At 36.6% G+C, this 17,509-nt stretch overlaps 1 protein-coding gene across 4 annotated transcripts in view; it reads left to right on the plus strand.

Moving 5' to 3' along the window:
• The window catches only part of Pparg (peroxisome proliferator activated receptor gamma), a 129,940-nt gene that overhangs the window by 53,046 nt on the left and 59,385 nt on the right, over positions 1-17,509 (plus strand). The window contains exon 1 of one of the 4 annotated variants that reach the window (XM_021164279.2): positions 7,748-8,117. The exons of the other annotated variants lie outside the window; for them this stretch is intronic. Within the exon in view, the coding sequence (XP_021019938.2) occupies positions 7,940-8,117 (178 nt within the window). The 5' untranslated portion in view covers positions 7,748-7,939. Of the gene's footprint in view, positions 1-7,747; positions 8,118-17,509 lie in introns of those variants that run through there. 4 annotated transcript variants of the gene reach the window in all.

Below are 17,509 nucleotides of genomic sequence, written 5' to 3' on the forward strand. Positions count from 1 at the left end.
AGTTCTCTACCTCTGCTCAACACCTCTACCCCCTCCCCAGGCTCCATACTGAAGCTCTGTTAAATAGTTGCTATTATGTTCTCATTTTGCTTTAAATAACCTCCTAGCTTCAAACTGGAAATAAAAATTCTGTGCAGCTCTAAGATATTTTTTTAAATAGAATTTTATTGCCACAAAGAAATTTTCTCATAGTAATATTATTATTCTCATAAGAACAAGGGGCTATGTCATGGTGGGGGTAGGGACTGTTAACACTAGAAAAGCCCTAGAAACTAGGTTTAAAATGTAAAATCTATAAATGAAGCAAGAAGACATTTGTCAGCAAAATGAATTCCCAAACTGCTTTCTGAATGGTAGCACATTCTGTTAAGACGGTCCTATGAAGTACTTTCTCTCCAAAGAGTACTGGGTCTGAACTCTGTTGTGAACTCTGATTTCCATAGCTAATTCATTCACATTAAGTGAGTCAGATAGGAAGATACATCCAGACTGATAGGCTGTGATTGGTAGACTTAAGGATAATTGATTGCAACATCTATTTTAATGTTTTATTGTCTTATCTTAATGAGATAAGGTACAGTTTGTAGCTTTGAACTGGGGATCAAGAAACTATTTGTAACTCAAACCCTGCTACTATCTGAGTAATGATGTAGGTGAATCACGTCATTCCTTTGAAACTTATTTTTCTTATAGGAAAAATTAAGAGTTTGAGTGTATTAATTGTCCTGGTACAAAGTTTTATCAGTCAGTGATTCTAATAGTCCATACATTTCTTTCAGTCATAGCACAATATTGGTCAATTGTGTTTTATAGAACTAAACTCAAATCTATTCCTGTGGCTCTGAATTGCTGTAGTATCTGTAGATTGCTAGTGTGGTTCCCCCATGACAGGATGTTGCCTAAGAAATATCCATATGACTGATCTTGAAAGAGTAATTGATAAAAATCAAATTGACAGAGAAACATGCTCTACAGGGCTAGGATTTCTCACATCAATGAATGTTGATAATATAGACCATTGTATTTTATCATGCTAAAAACCCAATTAGAACAAAATTTCAGGTGTTAGACATTACATGCAAAGACAAGTTAACATAATTTAGGTAGGATATCTTTGGTTCAGAGGCATAGTAACTTAAGTATTTAGTTGATCCCTACAAAGTGGTTAGACAGGTTAGGTTCTCTTTTAAATATTACAAAAGTCGGGCAGTAGTGATGCTGGCTTATATATGAATATAACAAGGAGAATTTCTGTTAAATTTTAAATAGTTTTATGCTATTCTATTATTCTATCATGTACCTTAGCATCAATACTAAAGGGACCTTAATTATTCTTCTGAGGAAAGACGATAACTTGACCTGGGTGTTTGAGTCCAGTCTGGACAGCACATGGAGACCCTGAGTAAGGCTCTATCTCACACCAACTGAACAAAAGCCCATTAACAAATTTAAGCCTTAGCATATTTTTTAATGCGTGTATGAGGGTAGGCCACAAAGCATATGCCTGAATTTCATTTTACAAATACTAGAATTATCTACTAGAAAACAGTAGTTACTACCTTACGATGGAAGGTTATAGGTAATTTTAACTTAAAAATTATTAATTTGTGTTTCTGTGTTTTGTCACCTCCTAACAAGTTCTGATTTTTGTTTTTAAAAAGAAATGTAAAGTTAGTTGAATCTTTTATTTTTAAAAGTGATTATTTACTTTGCAAAGCACTGCCCTTCTCACTCTAGAGAAGAGCATCCTAGCTCTAAGAATTGAGACAACAAATCTGTGAAAAAGCCAAGAGTCTGAAATCTAAGCTTTCTGGATCAATGTCTGTGCTCTTTGCTGCTGCATCACAGTTAATATCTTTTTTGAAATTATATATATGTGTATATATACATATATTACATATACATATATATACATATATATAAATATATTGACTGGACTCAAGTTAATATCATTTCACTGAGTTATTTTTCTTTAAAAGCATATATAATATAGTTTATGTAGCTTTGTTGTGTTAATTGCCTTAAAATTTTACTTTCTAAAACTATGAATGAAATTATAGTTTTTAATGAAAGAATGGGTTGTGTCTGTGAACATAATGGTATAAATGCCCTTCCTTGCTCTCTTCCTCTGTGAGTGTCAGGCTTGCAGAAATGGTATCTAGAATCAGGATTGTTTCTTCTCAAAGCCTGTGTTCCATTGACACATCACTCCTTGTGAGGTGAGGAAACCCTAAGTTGATACAACCAACCACTTGAAGATAAGTTCCAAGTCAGCTTCAACTGAGCTAAGAAGAAGGCAGATGTTCTGGTTAAGAGCAGGAGGGAGTGGACCGTCAGTCTGCCTGTTTCCCGGAGGCCTCACCATGAAGCTGAAGTCTTGTTAGGACAAGAAAAACAAATGATACTGCTACCCATTCATTAGGCTCTAAGCTCCTTGAATGATACATGAGACAGAAATGTGGTAAGCAACTGTTGTCTCATCATCCTCACCATCAACAAAACAACCTACTATATGTGAATGCCAACCAGAGGCATTGTGTTAGGCTCTGGAGAGCCCCAAATTGCTCCCAAACTTTTAGGAGCCAGAATATTAACTACACCAATAAAATTGAATAAGGCAACTTTTAAATGAGAATATTAAAAAATATTATTCATCAACATACAAACATGTTATTTTATACAAAATAAATCAATCAAAGAAATTCAAATCTAAATTTCATCTACATAATAAATTCAAATTTATTAAATATTAAATTATTAATTCTATATCATGGAAATTTTTTACATTAATTATTCTAACACCGAGTAATATTAGCAATGTTAATATTATAATTTTACTAATGAATTTTGGGTCTTTTATATTAAATTATTCATGTTTATGGATCTAATGACCTTTCTTTTTTATTATATATTTTCTTCATTTACATTTCAAATCTATCCCCAAAGCCCCCTATACCCCCCCCCACCCTGTTCCCCAACCCACCCACTCCTACTTCCTGGCCCTGGCATTCCCCTGTACTGGAGCATATAAAGTTTGCAAGACCAAGGGGCCTCTCTTCCCAGTGATGGCCAACTAGGCCATCCTCTGCTACATATGCAACTAGAGACAGTTCTGGGGGGTACTGGTTAGTTCATATTGTTGATCCTCGTATAGGGTTGCAGATCCCTTTAGCTCCTTGGGTACTTTCTCTAGCTCTTTCATTAGGGGTCCTGTGTTCCATCCAATAGATGACTGTGAGCATCCATTTCTGTATTTGCCAGGCACTGGCATAACCTCACAAGAGATAGCTATATCAGGGTCCTGTCAGCAAAATCTTGCTGGCATATGCAATAGTGTCTGGGTTTGGTGGTTGTATATGAGATGGATCCCTGAGTGGGACAGTTTCTGGATGGTCCTTTCTTCTGTCTCAGCTCCGAATTTTGTCTCTGTAACTCCTTCTACGGTTATTTTGTTCCCCATTCTAAGAAGGAATGAAGTATCTACTCGTTGGTCTTCCTTCTTGAGTTTCATGTGTTTTGCAAATTGTATCTTGGGTAGTCTAAATTTCTGTCTAATATCTGCTTATCAGTGAGTACATATCATGTGAGTTCTTTTGTGATTGGGTTACCTCACTCAGGATATCCTCCAGATCCATCCATTTGCCTAAGAATTTCATAAACTCATTGTACAAATGTACAAAAATTTGGGTTTTTTAAATCAAATTAGATATTCCATTATTAACACTCAAGATTACATATTAAAGAGTAGCCTCACCAGGGATACTCATACACTCCTGAAATCCTAACACTTGGGAAGTGGAGGCAGGATGATCAGGAATCCAAGATCATTCTCAACAACAAAGTGTGTTTGAGGCCAGCCTGTCTTTTAAAACAAACAAATAAACAAACAAACAAAAAAAACCACAAACTCTCTCAAATAGCAAACTCTCAGTGTGTTTTCAGGTATTGTAAACAAAGAAAGTAGTAAATCAACTATCTGTGCTCACTTTGGCAATGCATGTATTAAAATAGGCGTTCCATCTTCTTTCTTGAATAATTCGTTACCTACTTTCTTTCCCCTACCAATAATGAAATATTGAACCCACAACCAAATCCACACCCCTAATATTTCCAAAATCCAAGACAAGATATTCATCTCAATCTGCACTACAGAAAACCTACAATCCTCCACGCAAGTCAGGTACTCTCTGGTGCCAGCTGGTCCTTTTCTTGACTCTAAATTCACCCTTCCTGGCAGCTTTTCCACAGACCAGTGCTGACCAACTTCTCCACTGAGAACTGCAAAATTCTGATGACACATTGGTAATGTTATAATGTTAACACTATAGAGTCTTTTGTGAATCTCACCACAAATTTCAAGAGTAGGACACTAGAATTATTAAGGTTTTGAAGACACAGACATCCCCCTACTTGTCAGAATCCTTATGACCTTATGAATTTTCTAGTGTTAGAACTGTCCCCTGATAATAACAACTTTACTAAAGCAAATATATTTCTGGTATGAATGTATACTAACTGACCTTCAAATGTCAGTGGTAAACTAGATGATCACTCTTTTAGGTTTGCTTGGATAGTTTTGGTAAATGAAATTAAATGTGCACTCACTGAGGCTAAAAGCTGTGGCTTATTAGTGTGTCTATTGGGGGGTTTCTACAGTAATGCTTAGCATTTAATGGATGCATGGATAATGGCTAGTATGTAAAATAAAATTTGTAAGTCTCTCCAATATTTGAGAACAAAATAGATGGATACTTACAGGAAAATGAGATTGACCCCGTTCATTTTCACCTATCTAAATATCCATGGGAGCAAATTATTTCTTAAGCAACCTAGCACAACAAAATGATGGGACAACACATTGTAATAAACATTAGCTGTCTTAAGCAACCCACACCGTGTAGCTATTTTGTTTCACTTGTGTGTTTTATGTGTTATGTTGTTCAAATATGCCACCAGATATGTAAGCAACATTTATTGAACCTGCTCTGTGCCAGGCTCTGTGTTTATTTAAACTATGACTCATGTTTATTGGCTAGTTTTGAAGTCCATAAGAGTACACACATTTTATTCATTAGTACCCTAGCACCAAGCTTAAGGCTTGCCATCTCTTATATTGTCAATAAATATTTGTTGGCTGGGCAGTGGTGGTGCACACCTTTAATCCCAGCACTTGGGAGGCAGAGGCAGGTGGATTTCTGAGTTCGAGGCCAGCCTGGTTTACAGAGTGAGTTCTAGGACAGCCAGGGCTACACAGAGAAACCCTGTCTCAAAAAACCAAATAAACCAAATAGATAGATAGATAGATAGATAGATAGATAGATAGATAGATAGGTAAATATTTGTTGAAAAAATGAATGAAATAGAATGATCAAGAGGCTTTTGCATCAAATAAAGCATAGGGCAAAAGAAGGAAGATAAAACACAATCCTAGGAGGAGATGTTACCAGATTCAGGTACTGCTGAATTAACTGCTAAAATAATTTGTGTGATTGAATAACAAGCACACAATAGAAGTAGAGGTTCAGAAAACCTAGTTAACCAGTAGATACACAAGTTAAATGTTGTCTTTTGAAAGAAAGGGAAGGAGGAAGAGAATGAGGGAAAAGGAAGCAATAGGTAGAGTCCAAAATTCCATCCCTTGGAGGAAGGTTGGGAAGACTATATCTATGTGGAGCCCAACCCAGATAATAACAGAGACTAAAACAAAACCTGAGAACCAGGTGAAATTGTTGACCTTAGAAATCAAATGTAGAAGATCCACTCTGAGTCAAATGAAATGAGTGAGCTACATTGAGAGAATGAATAGACATGGGAAAGAAGGTATTGCTAGACCAGCCCCCACTTTCACCATAGTCATTGGTATTGAAAATACAATAATATAGGTACTCATTAATATCCCCCTTACGGAAGAAGCCTCCTCTTCCTCTATCCCTATGGTTCCTGAGCACTGGAGACAAGTTCTCGCCTGTTTTTTTTTGTTTGTTTGTTTGTTTGTTTGTTTTTAAATTTTGAAGACACAGTTATTATCAAGGGGCCTCCATTTCTCATCTTTTTACACTCCTTCTAAAATGGTATCATTCTGCCAAATGTTAGCATTTCAAATACCCATGCAAAATCTTAAGGAGGTTCTAATAAATGTTTCCCTTTTGAGGGTGGGATACTGAGAATCAAACCCAGGGCCTACACATGCCAAGCAAAAGCTCTACCACAAAGCCTACACCTCTCCCCCTCAACTATGTTTAAAAGGTTAAACCAGGATCTGGGGACAGGAATAAGGGAACCAAGTGATATATTGAATTTCCTAGGAAGTGAAGCTGAAGTTTTACATTCTAGACACAGATGCCAGGGATAGCACACAGGAATATCTATAGATAGAATAGGACTCCAGCTTTTGTTCTATTCTGTTAAAATTTGTTTCTGTTTGTTTCTGGTTTTGACTTTAATGATTAATTTAGTGATTGGTTTACTGATTGCTTTTGACCTGTGAGTTCCACCAAAAAATTTGGATTCCATTACATCCTTAAGTAGTGTATTCCGAATCTGTGATTGCATGCTATGCCTGATTACTTTGTAATATAAGGACGTTTTTAAGCATTGAGAAGAAAAGAGAAATTATTTTATTAAGAATTCAAGTTAAATAGAGATAAAACTAATCCAACACAGTGATCCCCCATCATTTGGACTACTGAAAAGCATACTTTAACTTGAATTACTTTAGTAATGTTTGTGGGGGAGTCATTAAATGATGTAATTGCCAACTTTTCAATTCACTGAGTGATATTTAGACCTAGTGAGCATTTTCCCATTGAGCTATTGTTTCATTATTGACAGAGGAACTCTTGCTAGTCCCCTTGAAGAATGAATAGTTACTCAACATAGATTAACTAGATATACGGTTATTCCATTTGGGGGTATCAGGATAAATATAATTCAGGGAATTATTGCCATCTGATACGCTGCCCTGTGTAAGGGCTCTTTTAAAGTCCACAAGTCACTGAATTATATTAGGTCACTTATGTGACAAGGGCTGCTCCCACGTTAGCAGTTTGGCACAGCTAGGTTTTTTTTCTGCCAAAAAGGGCAAAGGCCTTAAGCAAGAAGCCAGAGTTTTCCTGATTACAAAACTGACCACAATTCCTTGCCAACCTAGCAGGGTAATTTTTTTTAATTCTGGTAATACATTATTCTCAGGGAGGGCTCCAATTTTTTCATTGTGACATAGTACTTATCACTTAAACATCAACCATTGAAATACTACTACAGTTGCTATTGATAGATAAACAAATTTAAAACACAAACTTTGATATATAAAATTTAAATTTTACTAGCCTTTATTATGTCAACTATTCCTTTTTATAGAATTTGGAAAGCAGTAACATTTTGGACCTTTTATAGACTTGTTGAATAAATCACCTTAGAAATGTATTATCCAGTAGCCGTGTGGGTAACAAAATCTAAAATAAGAACGTGTATATGTTTGGATACAAGAGTACTCTTCAGATGTGTGATTAGGAGTTTCAACCAAAGATAAATACTTAAGAAAAACTTTGGCCAAATACGTTTATCTGGTGTTTCATAACTTAGAGATTAAAGTTTTCTATTTTAAAAGCCACTGGTGTGTATTTTACTGCAATTAAAAAAAAAACAATCAATATTGAACAATCTCTGCTCTGGTAATTCCAACTACTGTACAGTTCACGCCCCTCACAGAACAGTGAATGTGTGGGTCACTGGCGAGACAATGTAGCAACGTTTTCCTTGTAATGTACCAAGTCTTGCCAAAGCAGCAGACAGCATTATGACACACCATTTTGTCACAACTGGCTCTCAGTCAGGACAGTGCCAGCCAATTCAGGCCTGATTCTTTCTGTGTTTATTCCCACCTCTCCCAAATATTTGAAAACTGGTGTCTTGACTTATTAGCATATTCATAAGCTCGATGACCATAAGCCTTTTTCCTTTAACCAACCAATCTTTTGCAAGACATAGACAAAACACCAGTGTGAATTACAGCAAATCTCTGTTTTATGCTGTTATGGGTGAAACTCTGGGAGATTCTCCTGTTGACCCAGAGCAAGGTGCCTTCGCTGATGCACTGCCTATGAGCACTTCACAAGGTAAAGTCCATTCCTGATGCTGCTGCAAGGGATGCTTCGGGCACTCATGTGTGGGTGAAATTGCATGTTTGTTTTCCACATGTATTCATATAGTCTATTAATCCTTTGATCATTTTTATGGTGATCACTTATAAATGTATTCAGAACCTTCAGCATAGAACCCTAATCTAACCTCTATTTTATCTCTGCTCATGGCTTCCATTTCCTGAATTATAAGCATTAAAGGTATTTTGATATCCAAACCAGACCTGTTCATTTTTGTTTCCTGCATTTGCATATATAGTCTAAAAATATGTGTGAGCATTTCAGAACACTTGGCGAATTAGCTTCCTCTCTTGTTATTGTGTTAGATATCTTTCATTACAGTTTTTAATCCCTCTTGTAGAATTTCTGTTCTTCTTCGGGTATTTTTTATTTTACTTTGAAATCTACATTTTTTTCTCAAAGAATTGCAAGTTTCTAGAGTACAGGAATATGTTAAGTTCTCTTTTAGAATTTTTAAGATACTTCAAGCATAATGTCTGATTGAAGAATACCTGTTCTAAGCCTCTCACTTTACACACTAGGAAAAGAGGTCTCTGGAAGGCTTGATACATGCTGAATAAACAATTTACCATTACTTCTATTCAGATTTGCTACACAGAAACAAAATTCTCCTTTCCCAACATTTTTTTCTTGTCCACTGTAAATGTTGCATTCTCTATTTCTATAGCTCCTTCTACTGGGGTTTCTTAAGCACAGTTTCTTCTATTTTGTATCATTTCTTATTTATTCTAGTGTTTCTGTTTGGTTTATTTTTCTTGTCTCATAGATTGCATATAAAATAGGTTGTTGAGTTAGGGTGACTGTGTTTTATAATAGAAGTGCAGAAGCATTAAAATGAAGTCATTTGTTGGTTAAAATGAATAGCTTCATTTCAAATTTTTCTAGAAGCCTAACATTTGAACACATTTGTTATAATTTTTAAGACATCAGTTTTTAAAGTGAAAAAATTAAAATTTCTGAATTTTTTTCTGCTTTGTGTGTGTTGAGGATTGAGTTCACTGTCTACCCTTGATCTGACCCGTAGTCCTATCATTGATTCATTGTATATATCACTGAGTTTCTTATGCAGTAGTTTAGTTTCATTATATTCTATAAAATATTCTATTTTTCTATAAGCCATGAAAGTGATCACTATTCATATTAGTTTTATTTAGCCTGCCTTGAGAAAGAATATCCTGGCTACATTATGAAATAGTTCTTGATTCCAACTTTGGTACTTTTGTCTCTTTGAAAAGAACTTGTCTAGAACATAGCACAATGAACACTTTAGGTTGCCTTAGAGGGCAAATGCTAGTTATGTCAAGAGATGGTTAGATAATCAAGATTTTTATTCCATACCAATCTCTTATTATTATGCCATGACTTTGTCCTAGATGTAATTTCTCCGAGTCTGAAGTCTCTCTAATAGACTAAAACTTACTTTCTTCATCAAAATGGTACAAAATAGAATTATTTGCCAGGTATGCTGCTGCAGCTTATAGTCTCAGCTACTTGGGAGACTGTGCTGGGAGTATCAGTCATGAACAGCAGTTGGGACTAGCTTGGGCAATATACTCTTTAAGGTATTAAAATATTAATTTTAATATTTTAATTACTAAAATATTAAATTTTTACTAATAATTTGAACGTTGGCTTTTATGGTCATCTGGTTTATCATAAATGTTTTTCTACTAAAAATTTGAGCTATTAAAGCCCAACAACCTGTTTCTTGTATCTATTATGTTTTGTTGGTGACCATTAAATATTTATTCCACTCCTGCTAAAGCAAACAGTTAAACTTAGAAATAAACCAAGTATGCAATCATCATTAGCTATCCAAGTCCAGCATTGATGGTGTGCTATAGGATTCTGTCTTCAGCCTAGCCCATCAGCTTAGGCATTCCTTCTGCATCTGAGGCAAAGTAGATTGAGTGGTGGTACAGGAGCTGGGTACTGCTACTGTAGAAATAAAAAAAAAAAAAATGTTTAGTTTTGGTCCTAGAGGTCCAGCTGCATTGGTCATATCCATGAAGTGAAGTTACCCCTTCAGTCATTCTGCCCAAAGAGAACATCTATATATTTTCCCAAGGCTCCATGAGCACTAGGTTCCAAAGAGGGCATCTACACGTTTTTCCAAGGCACCATGAGCTAGGTCCCTTTCATCTCACTTCTTTTCTTTTTCAAGAGTTCTGCAAGCAACCCTAAGTAACCTCATGCTGGCTCTGATTCCCACTAATAAAAATTGGCACCATGCAAGGGACACTTCCTCGGACTCATGCTCAATATGCCTCCTACTCTGAGTGCCAGACTCAGTCCTGTGTGGATTCTTTAATTTTCAGCTGTTGCACCAGAGCTTGAAGGATGATGACACTTGTTCTCTAGAGCTGGTTGAGCAATGGAAATGCATCTTAGAAACATGACAAATGCTGCAATAGAGCCCTTCGAAACCAGAGTCCCTCAGAGATGGGAGCAGTGTTGATTGCATACCACTTCTATGGGGGATATTTAAACTGTCTAAGGGGCTCTAGCTAATGGTATACTACAATCAGATACTTGACTAAAAATCTCACCTGGCTAGAAGTTTAAAGGGACCAGATTACAAGGTCCAGTCCTGTACTGCTCATATACAAGTTTTATGAATGAAGCAAGTCAGTTGTGTCTTCTGTGTCCCTGAATGTTAACAAGGTTACTGTGAAGGTTACAGTGCTTGTGAAGACTGATCCAAAGCCCTCTGTGACGCTTACTGTTTTAGTCCTTGTCATAGTAGCTATTGGAGGATCAGATAGAAGATTCTGAGAACAGAATACCTTGCATTTTAAGCAATTTAGAAGATATGGAAAAACAAAATCTGAAGTTATGTTCACTGCACTAAAGTAAGTGACAGTTACTTCAGTAAAAAAGGGCTTCTTGGAAAGCAGCTATGCTCACCACTATACTACTAATGCTAAAAGGGGCATCTTTAGAGACCCCCATGAGTATCGTAAGAAGAAAGTAATCAAACTTAAAGAAAACAGCTTTATATCTTATCTTAAAAACAAAAGCAAAAACAAAAACAAGCAAGCAAAAGGCAAACAAACAAAAAGCCAGAACTGTATGGGGCTGGAGCCCGAGAGCTTGTGTTTGCCACGCAAGCACTCAGCCAATGAGCTTCATCTCCAGCCTTGGTTGTGTTGTTTTGTTGTGTTAAATATGGCAAAATTACTTCCCACTCCATTAATATTTATCTCTGAAGAAACTGAACTGCAAAAATTGAGACCCTTTTTTGGGTCTTTGGGTTTAAATGGAAGCAGTGATCGCTCATTTTCCCCCCTCAGGGTCAGGGAGGGGAAGCTTTTCTGGGATACAATATTCTTTATCTGTTGATGTGAAAGTCCAGAAAAGATTTAAATTATTGATACTACTCTAAATTTTATAAGATCCCATGCAATGGCACCTCAGAGAGCTGTAATGTGGTGGGGATAGGGGTGTTGGGGGATTAGGGCAGGGGTAGGGAAGTGGGGGCAGTACTTGCCTAGCATACATAAAAATCCTGGTTCCATCCCCAGCAGTGAAGAAGGAAAAACAATTCAAGTCATTTTAAGAGAATTTTATAGTTGTTGGTATTAACTTTTTCCATAGCATGGCTCTAGCTCTGTCTGTATTTCTGATTTATCTGATTTTAACTTCTTTTTTAAACTCTAAGAATTGGATTAGGTCCATTTCTAGACTCTGTATCTTCTTATTGTTTCCCAGAAATGGTCAGTTCTTATATCCCCGCCCCACCCAATTGTGAATTAAAGTATATGAAAAACATGAAAGAAATGTCACTTAAAGAAAACACAAGATTTTTTTTAAGCCAGGGTCTTGCTATCAGACCTTAAATCTTTCTGTCTCTTCCTCCTTAATGCTGGGATCATAGGCACATAATAGTTGATTTTGAAAGCAGCATGGCAGCAGCTAGTCTCTTAAAGTGCTAAAATACATCCATCTCTCTAATATTGTCAGGTCAGTGTGTCTGTAAGTGTACTCCCTAAGTTATAACTTTACCCTGAAGAAGTAATGCTAGAGAAGCTCTAAAATCATAGTATCTTGTTAGGTATACATTTCTTGGCTCAGAGGAAATCTGAGCTGAGAAATTTTCTTCACTGACTTAGGGGACCTGAAATGACGCACAGCTTCATTATTTTAGCTTCCTTGGACACACCAGAATGTCATAGAATTTAGTGAATGCTTTCTGAGTATTTGTGTTGGAGTCATTTAAATAGAATTGGGTTTCTGTACCTTCCTACTGCACTATTCTTTCCTTCCTATGCACAGTCTTGCACCTGTAGCTAATCGATAGACACAGACATTGCTCGTACAACCTCAGAACTGAGGCCTCACAGTGTTTGAACACCAGTGCTTTAGACCTATCTCATTTTTATTTGAACAAGTGATTGCCAAGATTAAGTTCCCACATGTGGTGAGAGCCATGTGTGATCACTATAAAATAAACTTGAAACAGTCAACTATCAGTTACATGTAAGTTAACCCTCCTTAGCCCATGCCAAGTTTCCCTTGTGAGAGAAATTCTTACATTCACTCTAGATTTTCAGGTGAACAGTCCTCAAACTGCCTCCATCCATCTTCTAACTGTTGGGTGCCTGCTGCTTGCAAGGCATCATAGTGCTGTGGAGTCCACACCCTTGCCTGGCTTCCACTGCCTTTTGGTAGCCTGGATCTATTTCATATATTTTACCTTCCCTCCTATCTATCCCAGGAAGTAGCCTACCTGGCTCCCTTCAGACTAATCTCACTTTGCAAAAATACAGCCATACTCTCTCTTGCTTCCAAGTTTAGTATGTCCTTAAGTGCCTTTCCCAGTCTTCTACCTTTTCAAATTTTCCTTCTCTTTCAAGGTCAAGTTCAAAGAACTTCAACTTGTTCAGTGAACCTTTCTCTGAATATCTACATCTAATGGTTCTTGTCTCCTCCAACCTGAAAGTGTGCTCTTTCCTCTACTTCCCGGGCTGCCAACAGCCTGATCCAATCCACTGTCTCTGGACTAGAGAGCAGTCTCTTGACAGGTTTTGTTTGTTAAATGCATCTGCCCTTCCTCCCAACCCTATCCATTCACTTCTTATCCATTGTGCTTAAAAGTCAGGACTCCCCTAGCTCAACACCCTTTAGTCATTATTGAACAAAAGCCCAAATTAACTCTGTAATGCCTAACCCACCCCAGTAGACTTCTACAGTTCCCTTCTTCCTCTGTCCATCTTTTGGCTCTGCTGCATCATCACAGGCATTCTTTCTAGTGCCATGACACTCCATGCATAGACCTGCCCAGATTCTCTTCCCCAGCTCCTATTCTTCCACGAGCACCCCTCTTCCTGACATCTCTGATTGTCTCTCTTGGTCACTCAACTCTGCTCAGATCTTTTTTTTTTTTTAAGTCATTTCTTAAAAAAAAAAAAAAAAAGATTTATTTATTTTAACTATATGAGTACATCACCACTGCTCCCTTCAGACACACCAGAAGAAGGCATCAGATCTCATTACAGATGGTTGTGAGCCACCATGTGGTTGCTCGGAATTGAACTCAGGACCTCTGGAAGAGCGGCAGTCAGTGCTCTTAAAACACTGAGCCATCTCTCCAGCCCCTTTGCTCAGATCTTACCTTCCAATAAGAACAGCCTTTTCCACCCTTTCTCCTCTTCTCTTCTCCAGTTTCCTATTTAAAAAGCACTTGTCATTTTGTTCAAAACTGTATAGCTTATTGGCTGGTTGTATTTATAGTTTATAATCTGCTTCATCCTTTAGATCTTTGGCAACAAAGAGAAAGAGATCTTGGTCAGGTTGCTCATTCCCTTGTATCCTCTGAGACCCAGAACAAAGCTTGCTAAAGAACAGTCCTCATTAATAACAGTCAAATGAGAGTGAAACCCCCTGACACTGATAGTCTTCACCATGTAATTTAGTCCTTAATAAAGACAGCCTGTTCTTATTTTCTGTTTTGGAGTATTGCCTAAGCCAAAGTATGTAATCACTGAGAAAGAACCCATGTTTTAGTCTCTATTCCTAGAAAAAAAAATACCTAACACATAGTAGTCAACTTGTTGACTTATTAAAACCAAACTGGTCTCCTGTGCTTCCAACACTTCTTTCTGAACTCCAAGGGCACCTGGCACATATGATATATGTGTATATGATATATTATATAGAGAGGGGGAATACACTCAGGTGCACACAAATATACATAAAATGATTTAAAATAAATCTCTTTTTTAAAGTCTGCATGATTTCTATCTTTATATAGTTGGAACTATATTCTATATATCTCTTTTGGATTAGCTTCTTTCCCTAAGTGATATAAGCTGCTTCCTTGGTCTTTTCATGGCTTGATAATGCATTCATTTTCAGAAATAAGTATTTTATTGTCCAGCTGTATTGCAGTTTATACACTCATCTGCTGAAGTATTCCTTTGTATCTTCTAAATATTGTCAATCATAGAACTGTAATAAGAATCTGTGTGCAGTTTTTTGCATGGATCTAAGTTTTCATTCAGTTTAGAGTCTGTCCACTGGATTGTATGGGAGGACCATGTTTTGTTTTATAAGAACTACTATACTCTTCCAAAGTCACAGACCCTGTCACAGTCCTCCTGGTAATGAGGGAGTATTCCTGTCACTTGACAGCCTCACCACCTTCTGGTGTTGTCAGTGTTTGAAGGTTTTCTAATGATTTATGAGATTGAAGATCTTATCTTCTTGCTCAAGTCTTTATCCTATTTTTATATCAACTTGTTCATTTTCTTAAGAGATCTTTGTGTATTTTGAAGAAAACCTTTATCAGATGCTGGTTTTGTTTGTTTTGGGTTTGTGGTTTTGTTTTTGTGTTGTTGTTGTTGTTTGAGACAGGGTTTATAGAGCCCCGGCTGTCCTAGACTCGCTCTGTAGACCAGGATGGCCTTGAACTCACAGAGATCCATCAGCCTCTGTCTCCCAAGTGCTAGGATATTAAAGGTGTAGATCACCATACCCAGCATCAAATGTGTTTTTCTTTTCTTTTTTTTTTAACAAATATTTAATTGAAATAGTTTTGTACAGAGCAGACAACTTAAATTTTAATAAAGGTCAATTTATCTTTCATAGATCATACTGTTTTACTATATCTAAAGAAATCATCACCACATTCTTTTCTTTTGTTTTTCTTTTATTATCATTGAGAAATTTCATGCATAGTTGGGATAAATAGTGTATAGGATTTTTGTTTACTCATTTATTTGTTTAAGGATCTGTCTGTGCAGCCCTGACTGTCCTGGAACTCTCTATGTAGATCACGCTGGCCTCAAACTCAGAGATCTGTCTCCCAAATGCTAGGATTAAAATCGTGTGACAACTACACCTTCTATGTACATTCTTATACATTGTTAGATTCAATTTCTTAATATTTTGTTTGGAATTTTTGTGTCTATATTCATGACCAAGGCTTTATCTTGTTTTGATATTAAGATAATTCTGGCCTCATAGCATCAAGAACTATTTTTTCCTTTATAATAGTTTATTAACTCTAAGTGAATGTCATACAATGTATCTAGATTATACTTACCCCCACTCCTTCCCCAATTCTTCTCATCAAGAATTATTATATCTGTTTCTACCAACAAAGAACTGGTATAATTTATGCCTTGGATGACTGGTAGAAATGAACGACGGTAAGTGCACCTTGACCTTCTGTCTTATACAGTTATTAATTACTTATTCAATTTTTAAAACATAAATAAGCCTATTCAATTGTATATTTCTTTTTGGATACATTTTGGGATACTGTGTTTGAGGAATAGGCCCAAGGAAGAAGTTCACTTCATCTAGATTATTGACTCCGTAGTATAGAATTGTTTATAATATATCCTTCATAAACTGTGTGTGTGCTATATTGTATTGTGTGTTGGGCATGTGTGCTAAAGATAAAACCAGGGCCTTGTACATACTTAGAATATCTTCTTCCACTGAGATACACCTCATCCCATTTACTATCTTTTTATTGTCCCTGGAACATATGATTGTGTGCTTTCATTCATTTCTAAACACAAATTGACTTTGCACCAATGTATACTGGACAAAGTAATAATTTCAATTCAACTGCACTAGTTTTCAGCAGTTAGCCTTAGTTCCAGTTAGATTATTCCTAGAATCTCTTTTTGGAAACATAAGAAAGATTAACAGAAGAACCACAAACTGTGCTTGAGCTAAGTTGACCACAGTGGAAAAGGATATGAATCTGTGGGTCAGGAAGCAAAAGAGATGGTCAGTATAACCCAGTCATCTTTTCTTTCTCCCCATACCACACGACAAGCTACCTAAACAACATGTGGCCAATACAAGAAAAACTGAACTTCTAGAGATAAAATATGAGTGTGCTTTTCCTTCTAGAGGCTGAGGCTAAGGCTACAACTTCTCTGAGGCTTTGTTGATCTGAATTCAAACATTTACTATAAGCCTTTCAGTTTCCTATAAAGAAATGTGCATATAGAGAAAGATATTAGATGCTTTATCTTTTGCCAAATCAAACCAGAGAAACACTGGGTTTGGTTTTTAATAGTCCTAAGTAGGCAGCAGGATGAAAATATGTTTTCTTATGTTGAATAAACAAAAGGCACAACACATAATTTATTTCTAAACCTTTCTATAGTCAGAGAAGCCACTACTGAATTAAAATTCTTGCAATAATATCAATTAATTATGTAATGTTCTGTAATTTACTTAACCCTAAGTCTATTTTTAACATTATTAAATGGTGATTAATTATACATAACTTCATATTATATCTTTAATAAAATTTGAATATGTTGAAATGCAGGACTTATAAATTCTCTGTTACATGTATCATATACACCAAAGTACATGCATGATGGGCATAAGATATAATGCCTGCTGCTTATGTGATTAAAAATTGTAGCTATCATTATTAAATTATGCTTCTATGAATGAAATTGAGTCATTTTCCACTTTTAATAAAACAAAGGCCCATGATACTAATCAAAGATAAGAAAATTGGTAGTCAGCATCGGGGTTCAGACCTCAGCTCGACTGGATACCAGCCTGCAATTCCCCACAGGGAAATGCCTGGGGCAGGAAGCAGGAGTGGGTGGGTCGGGGAGCAGGGCTGGGGGAGGGTATAGGGGGCTTTGGGGATAGCATTTGAAATGTAAATGAAGAAAATATCTAATAAAAAGGAAAAAATATAAAAAAGAAAAGAAAAGAAAATTGGTAGTCAGGTGGTGGTGGTGTACACCTTTAATCCCAGCACTTGGGAGGCAGAAGCAGGTGGATTTCTGAGTTCGAGGCCAGCCTGGTCTACAGAGTGAGTTCCAGGACAGCCAGGGCTACACAGAGAAACCCTGTCTCAA

Source organism: Mus caroli, chromosome 6 (genome assembly GCF_900094665.2).
Source record: "Mus caroli chromosome 6, CAROLI_EIJ_v1.1, whole genome shotgun sequence".
Classification (NCBI taxonomy): Eukaryota; Metazoa; Chordata; class Mammalia; order Rodentia; family Muridae; genus Mus; species Mus caroli.